This window comes from Pteronotus mesoamericanus, unplaced genomic scaffold (assembly GCF_021234165.1).
Source record: "Pteronotus mesoamericanus isolate MK-2021 breed Mesoamerican mustached bat unplaced genomic scaffold, CSHL_Meso_final contig_32, whole genome shotgun sequence".
In the NCBI taxonomy this organism is placed as follows: Eukaryota; Metazoa; Chordata; class Mammalia; order Chiroptera; family Mormoopidae; genus Pteronotus; species Pteronotus mesoamericanus.
This window is the reverse complement of record NW_026555134.1, coordinates 562,236-582,925: the sequence shown is the minus strand read 5'-3', so window position 1 is coordinate 582,925 and position 20,690 is coordinate 562,236. Positions and strand designations below refer to the sequence as shown.

At 46.9% G+C, this 20,690-nt stretch overlaps 1 protein-coding gene across 1 annotated transcript in view; it reads right to left on the bottom strand.

The window, feature by feature from the left end:
• Positions 1 to 17,557, bottom strand: part of PTK2B (protein tyrosine kinase 2 beta) — a 58,330-nt gene extending 40,773 nt beyond the window's left edge. The window contains exons 1-2 of the mRNA XM_054576001.1: positions 17,463 to 17,557; positions 14,195 to 14,432 (exon numbers count right to left, since the gene is read on the bottom strand). Coding sequence (XP_054431976.1) covers positions 14,195 to 14,395 — 201 coding nt within the window. The 5' untranslated portion in view covers positions 14,396 to 14,432; positions 17,463 to 17,557. The remainder of the gene's footprint in view (positions 1 to 14,194; positions 14,433 to 17,462) is intronic.
• Between the last annotated feature and the right edge of the window lie 3,133 nt (positions 17,558 to 20,690).

The window sequence follows — 20,690 nt, the reverse complement described above, 5'->3', positions numbered from 1 at the left end:
TGGCTCACTGGCGCTCTATTGCGAGCAGTGGGGTTTCTATGGCTTTCCTTCCTACTTGACTGACATTGATTTATTCTCTTTATCAAATAGTGTGAAGACCCCAAACTGCCTTTGCCTCTCTCCCTCTTCTCTGGCATTTCCTCTTACAGGCCAGAAACAAAGAAGGGCTGGATGCTTATCTCCACGGCCAGAGTAAGGGAACTTATCCTCCCAAAAAGGAAAAGGTCATCCAAGCAATTAATTATTCATTCCACTTTCTCTTCCTTTATTGGTTCTCAGTCTCATTTTTAACGCCTATCAGAAATTGTTTTTTTGTGTACAATGTGGTTTAAAATTAATTTGTTTTTACAAGGATGTCTACCATTAGGTGACTCTGTAGGGGAGGAAGGGGTTGTTTCTCATCTCTTTCTTTGTTCCTTTCATCTAATTGTCTATCCTGTACCTCAGCCACATTTTATAACTTCTGTAGTCATCTCTGTAAGTTTCACGAGTTTCTTAGGCCCACCTCTTTCTAAAAATAAAATACCTAAACTTCTTTTTATCCTTGAGTTTAAAAAACATATTCTGTGTTAGTGACTGGGTTTTTAGAAACATCGTGATAACTGAGAGACGCCCCCCACCACCCACTTTCCATTAGAATTGGCCTCACCTTTACTAAGGTCACACCTCTAACTGGGGGCCGCCTGTACCCAGCGACTGGTCACTTCAGGGGTATAAAGGCTCTGTCCTTTCATCCCGATTTGGAAGAGCTCTGCGGGGCCATCCCAGCTTCAGAGCCCCCTGAGTCATGGCAGCATCGCAGCCCAGCCTCTCCCTCTGCCCGTCCTGTGCCCCTCCCTCCCCTCAGGTGAGCTTCACAAGAGTGTTCACGGCGCACTCCGCGGACGTCCCTCCCGGGGTCTGCTTTCCTGGGACCCAGGCTGAGGCGCTGGCCCTCAGGTTGCTTTCAGGCTTAATTTAAGGCACCCTCCTTAAGTTTTGCTCCATGAAGTCAAAATGCTCCTCTTTTTAGAAATGACTCAATTTAAAATTTTAATAAATCAAAGCCTTCATTCCAAAAAGTCTTGCCTGAATTCTATTTAAAAAGGTGTCATGTTGAGATTGAGGGCACTTTCAAACAGGTGACTTTCTGTCAAAAATCCTTATTGGGTCCTCGTTTACTACATGCTAGGATAAGATCCAAACTTGTTAGCATGAGGCATAAAAGCCCTTTGGAATTTTCCTGCACGGGTTCCTCCTGATCTCAGCTCCCATGCCCATCCATGCTGCGCTCTAAGCCCCAGCCTCCCAGGATGACTCTCTCTCTTCTCCAAGCACAGCATGCTCTTCTCGCCTGGAGGACCCCCGGTTCCCCTCCCTCCTGTCCCCTCGTCCAGCAGAGCTTCCAGTCATCCTGTAAAACCCAATCAGCACTGTGAGTCCCTCTGGGAAGCGTCCCCCTGACTCGCCTTGAAGGGTTCGTTTCCTTCTCAGGATTCCCAAAGACCTTTACACACACATCCAGCAAGATACTATTATGGGTTAAATTATGTCTCTTCAAAAAAGATGTATTGAATAGCCAGTACTTACAATGTGACCTTATTTGGAAATTAGTCTTTACAGACTAATGAAATTACAATAAAGTCATTGGGGTGATCCCAATCCAATATGACCAATGTCTTTAGGAAAAGGGGAAAATTGAACATACAGGAAGACATGCACACAAAGACAATGCCAGGTGAAGATGGAAGACTTGACTACTACATCTGCAAGCCAAGGAATGCTCAAGATTGCCAGCAAACTAAGGCTAAAGATTGTCAACAGCTAGTAGGAGGCAAGGAAGTACCCTTCTCTTAGGGGTTTCAGAGGGAGCTTGGCCTTGCCAACACCCTGATCTTAGACTCCCAGCCTCCAGAATTGCAAGAGAATGAATTCCTTTTGTTTTGAGTCACCCCATTTGTGGTACTTTGTTATGGCAGCCCTAAGAAACTAATGTAGACATTTACCAGTTAGAACTAAGACGATTGTCCATATTTGTCTTCCTAACCTTTCAAATCAAGGTCAGAAGCCAAACCTTACACACAATATCATCCCCGGTCCCAGCCCAGTGCCTGGTACCAAGAAGATCCTCAACTATTTGAGGGAATAAATAGTGGGCCAGCCCCATGGATAACAAGTTGGGATCATGAAGGATAGTGACCTCCCATCAAAAATGTTCAAGAGATCAGGAGTTTGGTGATTAACAGCACCACACGCTTTGGAGTCTACAGAATCTGGGCTCCTAACCCTCACTTCCTCACCTGTAAAAGGAGTGGGGTTAGATAACATGCAGTATAAATAAAAAGAGCAGATATTAAATTATAAGCATGTGACACGGGGCCCTCTCCATCTCTTAATGGGGTTTCCACGTATCACCCAACTCTTGGATTTCTTGTTTGTATTATAATAAAGTACAACAGTGACAGAGCAGAAACAACCAAATCCAGAATGAAATAGATGTCAAAACGTGGACAGTCTTGAGTTAGTGCAATTAGACCCATGTAGATTTTTATTCTTCCAGGTTTCCTGCATTTGAACTTTTGTGTATAACGTTGCCATTAACAGAATGGCTTCAGAGGCAGAAGCTTTCATCTCTGATGTGCTCCGTGACTTTGAGTAAATTAACTTCTCCAACTGGTCATTTGTAAAATATAAAAACATTCTTCTCTCATAGGCTTATTCTGATGATTAAATGAGATGATACAAGCAAGGAGCTTAGCATGGGGCTTTGTGTTTAGTGCTGCTAAAGAAATGTATTATTATTATTAAATAAACATGTATTCATTTTATGTGTTGTTGGATTCAATTTGCTAACACTTTGTTAAGGATTTTTATATCTATGTTCATGAGCAACATTGGTCTGTAGTTTTCCTTTCATGTATAGCATTCATATATTCATTTTATAATTGTAAAAAAAAACTCTTCTAAAATAAATGTTTAAATTTAGCTATTATAAGCTTGGTTTTGCAGATTAGACATAAAATATTCAAAGTGAAACCATGGGAGCAGATCTTATCTTCCACGGTGAGATGAATGCCATAGCTCATGCTTGTGTGCTTGTCTCATGTGCTACCAAGTGGGGCCTCGCACTCTAAACAGTAAATGTCACAGGGTCAGAGAGCAAAAGAATAGCCCAAATTCACTCAGGTCCTGATGAAACTAAGTTGAACAGACATCTTGTCTTCTTCAGCTTGGAGCTCAGATGTGAAAGCAGACCTTACTGGCATAGCCAGAAAAATAAAATCTGTGGCTTTAAGGTACTCAGATGTTCAAATGTTTATTAAGATCATAAAAATTAGACTGGAATTTTAGAGCCTTAAGTAAATGTACAGATCATTTAAATTGACTCCGTTTTTATACAAAGAAACTGAGGCCTAGGGAGGTCAGGTAGGTGATTTGCTCAAGGTTACACAGGGAATGCTATTTTTAAACCAGCTGAAATTCTGTTAACCCTCCTACACTTTATCATTTATGAATGCTAATCTTCCCTCCAGTCAACTTCCTATTTGGTATTCATATCAAGTGATCTAGGTGATTACTGGCCTCATCTGAGTACCCTCCAGGCATCGGTTCATTCATTCATTCTACACACATCTACCGCATATCTACGTTGTGTTAGGTTCTGCGTAGGCACTGGGGATACAACCGTGAATGAGACATAGTCCCCACTCTCCAGGAGGCCACTTCTGCTTTAGAGACTGACAGGCGCTAGAAGGGCAGACACGGAGGTGCTGTGGCACCACCTTGAACCACTCATCTAACAGACTTTCTCTTCCCTTCTGCTCCATCCTGCCCTCCTCTGTCACCTTTTCATAGACCCTTTCAGACTCAGTATGTTGTGAACCCTCAGACTCTATAGCAATGACCTCTTCCCTAGGGCTCCCCACCCTCCCCGACTGCTGATAATTCTTTCCCAGGGAGGGGGAGCCGGCTAGGGTCCTGCAGGTAGAGGACGCGGAGCCTTTGTGGCAGTGATGGCTCCCAGCACCCCCGAGAGCCTGATTCAGTGAATTTGATATGGGACTTGGAAACCTAGTATTTTTAAAACTTTCTGGCCCTGGCCGCTGTGGCTCAGTTGGCTGGAGCGTCATCCCAGAAACCGAAAGGTCAGGGTTTCAATTCCTGGTCAGGACACATGCCTGGGCTGCAGGTTTGGTCTCCGGCAGGGGCACGTACAAGAGGCAACCTGACCAATGCTTCTCTCTCACATCAGCATTTTTCTCCTTCTCTCTCTCCTACCTTTCCCCTCAAAACACAGGTCAGATGACATGCCTCATCCAGGAGCACTAATGTAGTGGTTACATAAACCCATCTGCCCGCCCTATTCACAGCCCCTCTTGGGCATTCGCTGCCACAGACCCGAGATGCCGCCCTCTGTACATGCCACGTCAGTCAGAAACTGTTTCTCCTCCACTGGAATTTGGAATTGAGACATGGAGTTCTAGTCAGCCTCTGTTGGTTTTAGAACTAAAATTGACCCATCCATCCACCCACCCATCCATCATTAAGTAATTGCTCATTAATGAATTCTACACTCATTAATGAGCAATTAATGAAATTGGGAAAATTTCATTAATGAAATTGGGAAAAACAAAAGCAAAGGCCTCCTCTCCTGGAATCTACTTTCTATTGAGAGGGGGTGTTAAACAATAAACAAATAAGCATAATAATATCTCAGGTTCTGATAAGTGCTAAGAAGACACACAGAGTAGGTCAAAGCACCAGAATGAGAGAGGGCTGCTATTTTACATGAGGTGGCCCCCAAAGTCCTCTCTGATAAGGGGGCATTTGTGTAGATCCCCAAAGGAAGTAAGGGAGAAAGGGGTGGCCGTGTGGGGAAAGAGTCTTCCAGGAAAAAGGACCAGAGAGCACAGAAGCCCCAAGGTCGGCATGTGGCGGCCCCAGTGTGCCCGTGGGGCTGGCAAGGAGAGGGCCTAAAGGGAAGTGAGGGGAGGAAGCTAGACCAGGCACAACTACCCAGCTCTGCTGTCGTAGCTCAAAAGCAGGCATAAACAATATGTAAACAAGTGAGTATGGCTGTGTTCCAATAAAACTTTATTTACAACAACAGATGGTGGGCCATATTTGGCCTGTAGGCCATTGTTTGCTGATCCTTGGTGTAGGCCAAGGTAAAGATTTTGGGTTTCATTTTTAGTAAGACGGGACTACTGGAAAGTTTAAAGTAGAGCAGTGATGTGACCTAAGCTATACCTCAAATATATCCCTCTAGCTGACCTGCATTTTGAAAATTCTCCATGGCTGGCCGCTGCCTGTGGAATGAACCACAAGGGTACCAGGGCAGAAGCAGTTAGGAGGTGCTGGTAGCAGTTAGCAGGTAAGAGATGCTGATGGCCTGGGCCAGGGTAGAGGCAGTGGAGATGGTGAGAGCAAAGTGGTCAGAATTCAGATATTTTTTTTTTTTTTACTCCTTACCCAAAGATATGTTTATTGATCTTAGAGAGAGGAAGGGGAGAGAGAGAGAGAGAGAGAGAAACATTAATGTAAGAGAGAAACATCGACTGGTTGCCTCCCACATATGCCCTGACCAGGGATCGAACACACAACCTAGGTATGTTTCCTGACCCGGGAATGAACTCGCAACCTTTTGGTGTGTGGGGTGATGCTCCAACCAACTAAGCCACCGGCCAGAGCCAGATATGTTTTGAAAGTAGGGTTGACAGCATTTCCTGATGGATTAAATACACAGCGTGAGAGGAAAAAGAGGCCAGGAATGACTGTGAGGTCTATAGCCGGAGACACACCTAAGAGCACAGAGTTGCAATCAACGAAACAGGGAAAGACTGGAAGAAAAGGGGGCTTTTAGAAGATTATGAGTTTGATTCTTCACATGGAAGCCAGACATCCCGCGGCCTTGGCAAGGAGGCAGGTGGATGTGTGAGCTGGAGCCGTGGGAGGCATTACATTTTTGGGCATCACTGGTTAAAATTAGAATTTCAAGCTATGCGACTGGGTGAGATCGCCTGAGGAGTGACAAGGGACCAGCCTGTGGCATCACATAGCCAGACAACATCACAGGAAATATCATGCCAGGGCAGAGGCAGGCCACAGGCTGCCTGGCAACTGCGAATCCCAGGCAGCAATAAGGAAAAGAGGCTTCCACCAGCCTGCGCTCTGTGGGCATTTCCTGACAAAGCCTCGCGCTTCAGTGTGGGTGTGCACATGTGTGCAAACTGCTCAAGCTCACCTGCATACTGTATACATGGACTGTGTACAGTTGAGTGGGGGTACCAGCGGCAGACACTGTGATCCTAATTAGTGGCCACAGTGGGCTGAATGGCGTCCCCCAGATGATATGGCCACGCCCTAACCCCCCAGAACCTGTGATAGGACCTCACTGGGATAAAGGGGTTTGCACATGTAATTAAGTTAAAGATCTCAAGGTGAGATCATCCTGGACTCTCTGGGTGTCTCCTAAATCTAATGACGTGTCCTTATAAAAGACACACAGAGAGAAGAGGAAAAGGGGATGTGGAGACAGAGGCAGAGAGAGGAGTCATGCAGCCATAAGCCAAGGAAGCCTGGAGCTGCCAGAAGCCACAGGAGGCGACGCGGCTTCCTCCCCTGGGGCTTTCGGAGGGGGGCACAGTTCCAACGGCCTCCAGAAGCCAGAGAGCATGTTTCCGTTGTGTTAAACTACCAGTTAGTTGGGGGGTTTTTTGTAATTTGGTATAGCAGCCCTGGGAACCAAGTACAATAGCTATACAAGTTCTGAGTTCTCAATACACCTAAGGGATCTTTTTTTTTTTTAAAGTGATTGATGAACAAAATAATAAAAGTTAGCATAACATCCCACTCTGAAAGCATTCATTTTGATGTGATAAAAGCCTCTCTCTAACCAGGACATTCAGAAATGCAACTGCCAGAGTAAAAATAGAAATGAAAGCACAGGCACCTGACTGTTAATTTGTCGATATAATGAACGTAGTTACCCAGATAAATAAAGATCTGCATGCTTGAGCCCCCACCTTCAGACAGCTGTGGGTAGGGGCACCGGCCTGGGGAGCACACACAGGAAGTGGGGAGGGGGTGCAGAGAGGAAAACGTCCTTGCGAATGTACCTCTTTTTTATCACTGTGAGTGTCTCTGTGGTAACAGTTTGTGGTTTCCTGGCTGAACCCTTTCATCTGCAGGTTTCAGGGACTGTTCTCACACATGGTGGGGGGTGAGGTGGGGTGAGCTTCTTCAGCTTTGCTTATTCTCTTCAAGGTAACCTTTCTTTTAGAAATAGCAACTTCCCAGGACAGGTAATCCTGCCTTTCTCCCTTCTTGCACCTCAAACTGCGGTCTTCCCCCTAGAGGCACCTGAAGGCGGGCTCAGGATTGTTCCGGAAACAAAGAACCTGAGCGGATGAACTGCGGGCTGGAGACTCCTCTGCCCGCACGGAGGCTGGCTGCTAGAACAGAATGGCAGACATTCATTTCTCATAGTTCATTTGGTTTTGGGTGAGGGTCCTCTTCCTCGTCTGCAGATGGCCTCATGCAGCAGGGAGAGAACTCTGGTCCCTTCGCCTTCTAATGAGGACACTAATCCCACCGTGGGAGCCCTCATGTCCTCCTCTAAACCTCATGACTTCCCCAAGGCCCCCCCCCAATACTTCCCCACTGGGGGCTAGGGCTTCGACACAAATGGAATTTGGGAGGGCAGGGCAGGAGGACACAAACATCCAGTCCATGACGCCCCGTGTCTGGTTAAGAGCTAGGTCAAAACTCTAAACTAACTGGGATGATCTTCTGGTTACTATAGGGCAGAATGGGCCACAGTATCTATGGGAACATTCTGGAATGAATTGTGTGACCTCTGAATTTACTGGGGAGGGCAGTGAGTGCCAACATGCGCAGAGCAGGCGAGGACCGGACGCGGCCCTCCTCACACATCAGGCAGGCGGCCCCCACCAGCCAGCCCTGCAGCCTGGGAGCCTTGTTTTGAGGGCAGGAGACACAACTGGGCCTGGTGGGAAGGGCACAGCATGGCTCAGTCTCTGTGTCTCCCAGGATGTAAATGTGGATTCCAAGCAGGGTAATGCTCTGAGAAAAAACAAGGGCGAATCTTGAACATGGCTCTTCAGCATGATAGAGGCTGGCTGAGGGAGACGGTCTTGGATGTGGGACCCTGCCTGCACCCTGGGAACCACACCCTGTCACAGACAAGGGCCTGCTTTTCTGCTTCAGGTCCTCCTTGTGAGATACAGATGGTCCGATGGCGGACAGAGATGGGCCCAGGCAGAGAGCATGGGTCATCTGAGATTAGCCGGAGAGAGAACACCATGAGCCAGCAAGTCAGTGTGAGGCAGAGAGAGGAGCAAATGTGGCACTTAACAGTAGGTGACCTGATAATTTATCCCAAGAACCAGGATGTTCTTGAGATTGGCAGGGGCAGTGTTAATAGTCATCCCTGGACAGTGCGTGTAAACTAGGACGGTCTGAGACAAACCAGGACATATGGTCGACATAGCCAACATAACCTAGTGAGCAAAGAGCAGAAAGAAAAAGGAGAGGGGGTGGGGAGGAGAAAGCAAGAGAGAGAGAGAGAGGGAGGGAGAGGGAGAGAATGTGAAAGAGAGGCTGTAAGAGTCAGAGAGACGCCCTGTGTGGGCACGTCTGAGTGGCACTCTGCTGGGTGTTTACAAAGTGTTATCTTAACCCCTTTCCCAGACAAGCAAATTAGCATGTTAGAGAAATATATAATGATATAAGCCTCCACTTGCTGTAGGGATTCAGAACTCCCAAACAAACACAATTTCCAAAGAATGCCAAACAAAAGGGAAATGGAAAATCAGGAGGGGCAAAATTCAGCAAGGTGCTTCAACACCTATCTAACGTCTGCTGGGTCCTAAGCACAAGGGCCAGCTCTTACACAGCTCTCAACAGCTCAGAGGAAGCATCGCGAGGCTGCCTATATTCGCATAGAAAGAAACAGAGAATAAAAAGAAACACATGAATTCAGCAAGTATGCATGGAGTAACTATGATTTGGGAACGTGCTAGCAAAGGACTGCGTGTAATCCAAAGGTCCTGGATTACATCTGTTTGATCAGACACAGCTAGATGGGGTGCTGGGACGTCGGAAGTGTTCTTATGGAAGGACAAGCACTTGGCAAGTTTGAAAGAGCTGGCAGTATTTTGAGCACAGGAAGGACAGTGAAAGAAGATGTGGAGCTGAAAGTAGAAAAATCCACCAAAGGGCAAAGCCCAGCTAGGGAAGAAGGAAAGGAGAGGTCAGGAGGCAGAGGGTGGGAGGGGCCGCTCTCGGAGGCTCTCGGGCAGGGATGCTGCGTCTGGACCTACATGGCTGGATGCAGCGTCCACAACAAACAGGCCCTGAGTAGCAAAGCTGTTTCTAGATGTTTGGGCCAAGATCTTTTGTACTCTCTACTCTCACAGAACCTCTTTCTTCCTGTCACAGTACTTGCCTCCACTTGTAAAGTTTCATTCATTAGCGTGAGTCAATGTCAGGTTTGCCCTTGGCCTGGAAGTCCCACGAAAGCAGGGAGTATGTCTGTTTTTTCAGGTAGGATGATTTTTCCTATGCCATAGCAGGCATGGTGCAGGTACTTGGAGCACTCAACAAATATTTGTGGAATGGATGATAAAATTATTCAGGACTCTTTCATTAATGATCTCACCCACAGCCATGGCTTCCGCCAGCATGCAAAGGCTGACAACACTCATATGTCTATCTCCGGCCCAGTTTTCTCTAGAATCATGTATCAAACAGTGTACTCAACATTTTCACGTGAAAAAATTATAGCATCTCAATGGCCCTTGACAGGCCTCAAACCTGAACTTGTTAACACCCCTCTCCGCAGTTAGCTTCTCCTCGAGTGTTCTTCACTTTAGGGAGTGCGGCCCTGTCCGCCTGAAGCAGCGCTTCCAGTCTTGACACCTCCTTCCTCTTTGTTCCTGCATCTCCTGTCCATCAGCGAAACCTTTCATTTCCGTCTCCTCAATTTTTTGCATTATAATTACTTCTCTCCATACACCATGACGGTTAAGAGCACCGCCTCTGGAGGTGGGTTGACTGGGTCTGAAAATAGGCTCCGTCACTTACTAGCAATTTGCTTCACTCCTCTGGTCCTTACTTCCTTATATACAAAATGGAGATAACAGTATGCGCTTCATAGGGCTCTTTTGAGAAGTCAAGAGGATAATGTCTAGGTTGTGCTTTCAAAAGTGCTCGCTGCTATCGTTACAACCACCCTGACCTTCGGCAGCAGCACTGCCATCACCATCATCACCGTCATCACCGTCATCACCACCACCAACCACCGCCAACCATCACCATTACCACTGTCCTCATTATCACCGCTATCACCATCGAGACCACTGCACGCGTCACTGTCACTGCCACCATCATCAACATGATCGCCACCATGACTCTAACCCCCATCTAGGCTACCATCACCTCTCATTTGGATGACTGCAAAGCCACCTAACCTCTCCCCACATTCATGTTTGCCTTCCGCCAATCTATCTTCTGCTATGTAACCCAAGTGATCTTTTAAAAATGCAATCTCATGTGATTCATAAGCTTAAACTAAATCAGTGACTTCCCACAAGACATGAGGTAAAATCTAAAATCATTAATGCAGTTTAAATAGCCAACCTTGGCCATTCTTTAGCCTCAAACCTGTCTTGTGCTTTTCCACTGCGGGACCTTCACCTATGATTTTCCTTCTGCTGGTAACACCATTTCTCTTGCCATCTCTTTCACGATTACAATCTCTCTGAAACGTTGCTTATACTCATTGTCTCCACTGTCTAACTGACTGCACAAGGCTTTCTACCCCCATCTCTGCACGGAAACTTTCCATCAAAAAGTCATTATGTCACCTGTTGCTGAAGCCAATGAACCTATTTTTAGCCTTATCTTACCTGATCTTTCTGACACTGCTAACTATTCTTTCCTCAAAGTTTCTTCTACCTTTGTCTCCCTGCCTGTTCTTTTGTTTCTTTTTATCTCTCTCTCTAGATGATTCAACTTTTTCCTTCATTTGTTCCTCTTTCTCTACCAGCCCCTCAGAAGCTGATCCCAAGATTTCCTAATTGGAACTCTTTTCACGTGCTCTACTCATTCTCTGTGGGTGAGTCTAGCCATTCACATGGTATCCATTGCATAACAACTCCTAAATCCTCATCCCTAGGTCCTTTCTCCCTCTGGAGCTCCAGGCCCACGTTCCTCCATGGGGATGTTTCATAAACACAACACGTATGAAGCTGAAATCTCAGAACTCCCTTTCTTCCTCTGCTGTGAGCTCAGCGAATGGTATCAACACCCATTCAATTGCCCAAGCAAAAGCCCGAGTCATCTTGTCTCCTACCTCTCTCTCCTTCCCCACATCTAGTTAATCACCAAATTCTGATGAGTCTGCCCCCTCGTATGCACTCAGATCTATTGACTTGTCTTTGTTCCCAGTGCCACTCCCTTGGTCCAGGTCCACGCCATTTCCCACCCGCACTGCGGCTGCAGCCCCCTAATGCATCTCCCTCTCCCTAGCCTTTCCTCTCTCCTGCCCTTTTTGAACTGTTGTCAGAGTTTGGGAAAACAGATCCTCAAACGATTTCCCAGAGAACTAGCAGTCCAACTCTTAAAGAAGAGTTTCTCAGGCAATTAAAACATCCTTCTGTGGCCCTTTTCTTAATGAGCCACCATGCACAGCTGCAGATTGAAGGTTCCGATAAGTCTTGTCGCAAAGAAATCTGTTCAGAATTGTTTAAGCATTTCTCGAACTTCTTTGACCATAAAACCCCTTCTCCATGAAACACCTCTTCACATCTTGCAGGATACCATGTACTGCTTCAAAACACAAATTTGATCATCTTACATCTCTATTTCAAAATATGACAGATAAGCGGATAAACATTAAAAGAAGACAATTTGAAATTTATTCTATGGGTAATTAGAAACCCTTGGAGATTCCTGAGTGGGGTGACAATATAATACATACACAATCAATAGCTCCAATGATTGAGCTCCTACTGTATGTAGCCACTTCTTATCTATCATCTCTAATCCTTACAACAAGGCTCCATATGGGCGTGATACTCTATGAGGAGACTGAAGCCAGATTGGTTAAGTATTAGGTCTGAGGCAATATAACCTGTAAGTAGAAAGCAGTACTTGGCTCAAGGTCCAGGTGGCTTTATAGCCATGGCTGTTGGCAATTAACAGGTGATATTTTGCCTGCAAGATCAGAAACAGGAAAAACCAGAAGGCTTGGACATAAATTCCTAGAAGGCCATCAGATCTTTCTTTGTTCTTCACCGCTGTTCTCATACCCCTCCAGATAAAGCCTTGAGTGTTAGCCATTCTCCTTAAACTTGGGTCTCATTGCCCTTTCTGTAGTCTGCTGTGTTTTCTCCCCTTAAACACCCAGCAAGACATCAGACAGCTCCAGAAGAGCCTCTCCCCTGCTTAAAAACTGTGTGCCTGAACAAGTCCAAATCCCTCAGCCTGATATTCTAGGCCCTTGCTTTTCTGCCATCAACTTTCCCTTTCTGATCTTGACTTTAAACACTTTTCTAAATATAAGCCATGCTCCAGCCTAACTGAACTACACACTGTTTAGCAGCCTCCCTGCCTTTGTTCTTGCTGTTCCCTCCTCGTGAAAAGCCCTCTGCTCCCCTCGGAGCTGCCACTTCAATTCCACCGGTCCTTCAGGTCCCTTTTCACTAACTCCACAGAACACAGCCTGATCTGGGTCATTCAGACACTCTCTGACTTTCAGCAAAAAGGCAGGGAGGTGCCCCCAAACTTGGAAGTCAGGTTAACTTCTGAAACTTACACCAGTAAAACCTACAGTGGAAGGCATCGGCATCAGCTATCTGTGTAGATGATATACCCAAAGGAAGACTCAAGAAGTAGAGGGTTAAAGAGATATGAAAAGACCCTCCTGGAAGAAGGTATCCAGGGCTTTCTCTAAGTACACAATTGTATCTACATATCCGGAACCATGAGATGAGCAAATAAGGCCCTAATCAAATCAGTTACAGGAAACGGGGGGAGTAACCAAACCATAATCAATTGTGATAACTCTCCAAGCAGTGACCTAATCATTTACTCTGGTGTGTTGAAGCATAGCGTGTGCTGTAATAGATGGAAGGCAGCCAGGCAGACAGACGTACAGAAGGCACTGCCAGCACGGACCAGAAGAGACATGGAGACCACGGAGAGTTTGGGGGATACTGATTTTAGGACAGGGGAAGCATCGGTAATGAGAGGGCTGGAGCTTTCTCAGACCTGGTTAGCTTTCCCAAAAGTCCCCTGCTTCCTCTGTTCAAATTACCATCCCACCAAGCAACCTTTTGAGAACCAATCTGGCTTTCTTTTGCATCATTAGAAAGGAATATTCTGGGTAGTAAAAGGGGATGTCTTCATCGTTATCTAACTTCACGAGGTCGCTGGGACAATTCAGTGGGATAATGTATGGAGAGGAATCGAGCCAGGCTGTACACAGTAATTGTTCAATAAATGTAGGCACTTAAATCAATCACTGTACTGTAACTCTATTTCTGACGACAAGTTCTTATACATTTGGTTAAGCTCAAGTGCCTTCCTGGTGCTGAGGCGTCCCGATGCAGTGGCCATCTAGACTTGCACAACAGATTCCGTGATGCTGGATGAGAATGAGCCAATTGATGTATTGCCTCAGAAAGGGCCTGCCAACCATTCACCTGTCCCAGGGCATCTCTAGTGCTTTATTATCCTCTAAATGCCCCCACCAGCACCCGTGTCTAAGCACTCAGCACATGTCCTTACCATTTTTGTTCTATTTTCAACTTCATCACTTCTACATCTCCCTAATTCTAATTCCACCAGAGTGCAAACTCTTTGACGGTGGGAGCTCTTACATCTCTTACAGAAACTCAAATGTCATATATATTTAAGGAGTTGAAATGAGTTGAATCAAAGACCAAGCAAATGATCGGGAGTTCTAACGAAAGCTATAAAATCTGTCCCCAGGCCACTCGCGAAGCGGGGCTGCAGGCTCCTTGAAAGGGGGCCTGGCTCTGCAGGCTGAGAACTTCTCCCTTGGTGCCCCCAGCCCAGGGCTGGCTACAGGGGAGCCTGCTGGGCTGAAGGAGAGCCACTCAGCTGCCCCGGAAGGAGAGGGAGAAACAGACAGACAGACAGAGCAGGCACCACTTGCCACACTCACCCGGATCTCGGACTGCACAGTGCATTTAACCAGTTTGAAGTTCTTCCCAGGGTTGAAGCTGTTGCCATAGAAGCAGACCTTGAGGATCCGCACGTCTTCCTTTTCCACGTCTACGGGCACCACCATGGGCTCTGGGGGGCCTTCCGGCCGACCTAACGTGCCCACCTTCACTCGGCTGAGGGGCTCAGACACCCCAGACATCCTCTCAGACAGCAGCTAAGACCAGCACATCGCAGTCCTGTGGAGACAGCAGAGGGAGAGCCCTGAAGTGAGTCCGTGGAGGCCCACATGCCTCACCTCCCCCCTCCCCGGGACAGCACGCACCAAGCTGAGACCCACGCAAACAACACATTCTCCCATTCCCAGAAACCTCTCTTAAAGGCACTGGCATTTATTGACTAGGGGAAGCTGAAGCACAAAGGATCAGTTTGCATAAACATCCAGGTATGAAACCCGGACCTCAAACTCCCAGGCTGCAAGCACTCTCTTCCAGAAGCCCCCTCTCTCCATTCCTTTTCTCCTCCCACACTGGCTCCTAGGCAAAGGGCCCATGCTTTGCAAACGAAGCTGTGAGAGGAGGCGGCCACAGCATGCTTCCAAGGCACAGCTGAGCAGAGAAAGCAAAGAAGACAGTGGAAAATAGCAGGAGAGAAGCAGGGACGGGGGAAAATCCAAGAAGAAACAGAATTGGAAAAAGGGTGGCCTGGAAGGAGGAGGCAGGAAAGGGCCTAGGTTGGGGGAGAGGAGCCCAGGCTATCAGCTGATGGCTTTGTAAGCCCCCACCCAAAGCTGCCGGCCCAGACTTTCTGGACAGGAGGCCTCAATCCACAGGAACTCAACACGCAGCCCATCATCCACTGCATGCAGGAGAATTCAGGAGGAACATCACTCCAGCTGCCCAGGGTGGGAGGTCTTGCTGCCAGGTGGAAGGGGGCTGGGCCCCTGGCAGACCTACTTAGTTCTGATGACAGTTTGGTTGACACTTACATAGACAATAAGAATCCTAGGAATATTTAGTTGACCCTGAATCTCAGCAAAATTGGTCCTTGCGATCCAACACAACACTGTTGAGTTAATCTCCCCTGCCCCGTGCCCCCCCCCCCACCCCAGTCTAAAGCAGGAGGCTATGAAGGGAAGCCATGGAAGTTCTATCTCCAGACCAACGGTGTCAACCTTAGCTCTGCATTAAGATCCTCTGGGAGTTGTAAGAAAGCCTAAATCCAGGCCCTGTGCTCACAGATTACGGCTGAGTTGGCCTGTGGGGAGGCCTGGCATTGGCATTTTTAAGTTTCCAAGGACTTACCTAACATTCAGTCTGGGTCAGGAACCACTATTCTAGACTAAGCTTTGCTCTCATTCTCAACCCATACTTACAGAAAGATTCTAACAAAAGACTGGAGAGACATTTAAGGGGATAGTCCTAGACTAGAAATTGGTGGCAAGAAGATGGGTTTGGCAATGTTAAAATACAAATGCAGAGTCATATATTTTTGGAGTGGAAGCAAAGTCTGCGTTCATTCATTCACTCTGTGCTGGGTGCTAGAAAGATGCGCGCGCACAGTCATTAGCTTCAAAGAGTCGTTCCTTTGCAGGGGGAAAAAGAACAATGTGTATTAAGAGACATGAAAAGGGGGTTGTGAGGAGAAGGAAAGGAGCAGGGTGTGTCCCTTTCATTGGGGACAGGCAGACAACGGCTGAGCAGCAGCCTGAGTCCACAGGGCAGCCAAAATTTGGGACAAGACAGATGGAGAAAAGAGCTTCCAGTCTGTTTTATTTCAGAAACTAATATGAATATTCTAGAAGTACCCATCATTCCTCAACAAATATCTTCTAGGCATGTCCTATGTGCCATCACTCTGCTATATAAAGGACATGTACTTATGTTTCCCCAGACCCTCAGTCAGGACTCCAGAGAAGGTGACTTGAGAAGAAAGCCACTAGAGGAGGGGGGAATGTGTGACAGGGAGGGGAAAACAGCCAAAGGAGGGTTATCGACTCAGTCGTCATCATCTAGGCAACTGCCCAGGAATTCCAGAGAGCCACGCCTCCCAGGGAGGAAGGGGTCTAGGGCATTTCCATTCTGCTTCTTACAGGCATCGTTCCCAGCATTTCAGCTAGTTCTGCACAAGGGCGGAGAGGACTCAGGAGCCAGGGAACGTCTTCAGGCACAAAGATGCAGACACCTGCATGGAGCAGGAAGCAGTAGGATACAGAAATGGCCAGGCCCGAGGGGCTGCTGGAGGGAACCGCGGCAGACCTGCTACAGGATGTGGAAATGAGGCAAGGGTGTCCTGCCCCCAAAGAGTGTACACTCTAGTATAAACAGGCACGGTAGGCGCACAGGTACGGAAACGACACACACAGATTCAGGATCTGCTGTGTCTGCTGAGCCAGGGGCCCCATGACCCCTGGCTTCTATTTGTATAAACTTACTTTTCAGGCAGGGCCTTCATGAGGCAGTTCTGTGAAACAGGTATCGGGGGTAGGAAGACAATGGAGTGACAGATGGCATCTGTCCCCAGGGACTAGTTCCTACTAATGGAGGCCAGAGGGCTTCCATTCCCTAGGTCATTTGGAAACCAGGGGCATAATCAGTGCTGTCATATTGGCTGGTGGGAACATGTACTCAGAGCTGGAAAGAAGAACATTATATCGACACCTGCAGGTTATACCACGTGGCTTCTGGGCATTCACAATGAAGGGGATGGGGAGGTACCATTTGGCACATGTCCTCCTGACCCAGGTAATCTCTTCCGCCAAATGGTGTTAGAGCGATGAGTCAATGGGAGACGCCCCAGGGACTCCCTGAAACACCAGGGAAGAGTGTGAGAAAGAACAGTTGAGTAGAAATAAGATGTCAGTAAAATTCAAGAGATCTGGCTGGTGCGATCTAAGAAGCCCTATTTGCAGACTTTCTGTGCATCATTTCCTGAAGAGAAGAGTGAGGGAGATAAACGTTCTCTGAAAGGCAGAGCACAGAAGCAGAGAGAGAGCAGGAGATTAGAAAGGAACCTTAGCCTGGGAGAGAGGCCAGGGCAAAGTCTTGGGTAGGAAGAGGGTAGAAAGGGATTAGATCCCCACAGTGCTTTTAAACCTGTGCAGCTACAGCCAACAGTGCAAGGAAATATGGCCTTTTTCTAAACTTGAGGAACCAAGAAGATACAAACATGTAACAAGGAAGTGGAGGAATGGGAACTCTCATTCCTTGCTGGTGCAAACTCTGAAAAGCAGTTGTGCAGTTTTTTTACAAAACAAAACATGCTCTTACTAGACAATCCGGTGCTCTTGCTTCTTGGTATTTACCCAAAGGAGTTGAAAACTTACATTCACACAAAAATCTGCAGATGGATGTTTATAGCAGCTTTATTCATAATAATCACCAAAACCTAGAAGCAACCGAGATTCCCTTCAGTAGGTGAATGGATAAATAAACTGTGGTACATCCAGACAATGGAATATTATTCAATGCTAAAAAATATGTTCTATTAAGCCATGAAAAGACATGGAAGAACCTTAAATGTATATTGCTAAGTAAAAGAAGCCAATCTGGAAGGTTAGATACTCTATGATTTTAACTCTGTAACATTCTGGGAAAGGCAAAATTGCAGAGACAATAAGAAGATCAGTGGTTGCCAGGGTTTGGAGGAAGAAGGGGTGAGTAGGGGAAGCACAGAAGTTTTAGGGCAATGGTCATATTCTGTATCGTACTATTGACGTATCTCACCAGAGTGGTTCATTTGTTGCTGTAGGAACCTACCCACATTGACACATCATAACCACCCAAAGTCCATAGTGTACATTAGGGCTGTACTCTCATTAGTGCTGTACATTCTATGGGAGTACGACTCTAACGTAAATGATGAACTTTGGGTGATTATGATGTGTCAAGGGAGGTAGGTTCACGGTGCAACAAATGGACCACTCCGGTGGGGGATGTCGACAGTAGGGGAGGCTGTGGGGGGTATGGGGGCAAGGAGTATCTAGGAAATCTCTGTACCTTCATTTTAATTTTGGGGTGACCCTACAACTATTCTTTTGAAAAAAAAGTTTATTAAGAAAAAAATGTAATGCTGAGAAACCACTGCATGATGGTTGACGCCCCACCCCACCCCACCTGCACAGTGTCCAGCCCACTCAGGAGCCAGCCCCTCCCCCACCCAGACCGAAAAGAAATGCTCATGTTGTATATCTGGCCGAGCACAGCCCCCCGGCTCCCAGAGTGGTGTGCTGGCTGTCACCAACACGCCTGAAGGACGCTGGTTTCTCATCCTCATCGGTGTTCCCGGCCCTTGCTTCAGCAGCCAGCATTCACAGCGGTCAAAAGGGCTCCAGGCGAAGTATTTTAGCCAAGTCGCCTCAGCCACCCAGGATCTCCCTTCAGCCTGATGTGAGCCCCTCAGGTCCGCCTTCAGTTCTGTGCAACAGTCACCTTGGGCTATTTTTTTCCAAAATAATTACAATTTTAAAACTTTAAAATAAACATACTTTTTTTTTTTTTTTTTTTTTTTTGGGCACAACAGTCCTGGGAGATGCACAGGGATGATTATGCCCATGTACAGATGAGAAAACAGACTCGGGAGAGTTTGGGCCCTCTGGTCCAGGATTCTCACTTCTTGAATAGAAAACTTGGATCCCAAAGCAGATTCAAATCCAAGTTCAGTTTTTCCCATTTTCCTATCCTTCTTTGAAGAAAGTAGTATCTCTTGATATTGCTGAAGTTGGCACAAACTCTCTGCAAGAAGAAATGGATCACCCCAGCACTAAATATTCCCAGTCCATGAAGAATCCTGAGAGAGCATAACCCCTTCCCAAGCTACGACTTGGTCACGTGATCACAAAATCCTCTGACTCTCAACTTGTCAGCCAAAAGTCCAGCCGCTTTCTCCAGTCCAGACCTAGACCCCCAGCGTGACAATCCCTGCTCCCTGCATCCCGGCCAGCCCCAGACCCCGTGAGCAGTGTCAGAGTACGTCCCGCCGCACCAGCGAAAACCCTGGCTCCGAGCCATCCTGGGCTCCGGCTCGCCTCCCAACCCCCAGATCTGCCCGAGTCAAAGTCAAAGAATAACAAACACAAGGAAATGGGCTCAAATTAAAACAGGAAAAGTTTTGATTGGCCATGAGAATGTCTTGGCCCAAACCTGCACTGGATGGAGTGGAAATAAAGGCACTAAGAAAGCCTGGATGATGTCCGGAGTCTTCAGGAAGAAAATAAATGACACTCTTCCTGAACGGTAAGACATTCACCTGCCTGAAGGAGGGGTGACTGAAGCAGAATTTAAGTCCCTTCAGAGTCTCTGGTTGGTCACCGTACCTAGGGCTGTGTCCCTGGCATGAGAGGATATCAGGATTACAGGGGCCAATACCCCAGAAAAATACAATCTTACACTTGAAGACCATGTAGGGTCATGTTATGTCTCACTGGCCACATTCTGTGTGCCAGGGAGTGTATGTAAGTAATCTCTAAGTCTCTAGAAAAATTCTGTAGGATAGGTAATATTATCCTCAGACTTTAAGAGAGAAAACTGAGGCCTAGCAATGGGACTGTCCAGATCACACCACTCGTAAGTAGCGGGGACTTAAATTGCCAAATTTAAAAAGGCCAAATAAATTGCCCTGCTCCGAAGTCCCTCATAAGAAACGCTCCAGATGGGTATAGCATTGCAGCCCTGAGGACGCGGAGTTTGAAACCCAGGTTCAAGGAGTCAGATGTGTGTGCACCTTCTCCCATGACATCACGCCACCTTTATGACTAACGGTCCCCTTTTCATTCTCCTTTAAATCTAGGGCATAACGTTCAATCCTCAAGACAATATTTTAACCTCAGGACTCTCAGCGTCTGCTCTCACATCAGGTTTCCCAAGAGACCAAGCTTCACTATCAACTGCCAAGGACCAGAGGGCTGGCGTCATGGCTCTCCTGCCACCGTGCTCTGGAGTTAGTGCTCAGCTCTACCACTGATTGGCTCGTGCCTTGACACCTCACACCAGATGGGTCAGAGTTCCCAAACAGCAGCAGGTAGGTGGATGATGGCCTTTCATGGTATTTTCCATTTCCATGGCAAAATGGAAAAAATAAGGACACTGTAGAGAATTCTCCATAAAGGTCAATGTATTCCATTTGAAGGCAGTCTTTCATTCTAACACTATGTCTTTCCACATTTTGGGGCGTTTCCAATGTTCATTCACTAATGAAGTGACAACAATTGTCTTTGGAAATTGACAGCAAAGCTTGGCCTCTTGGGAAGCCAGACATGAAAGTGCACACTGGGAGCCTGAGGCTAAAAATGTATTGTCTCCAGAACTGAAAGTTCTGCCCCTACCAGTTATGTCATCTCAATACGGTCACCTCCTCAGGCCTCGGTTTCCTCCCTTGAGGTCTGAGACTAACATGGCCCATACTGCAGAAATTCCTGGAGAATCAGAGATTACTTATGTCAACCACCTGGCACATGTATTTTTTAAATACCGTGACTTGGCACTAGTAAGAATCAGAAA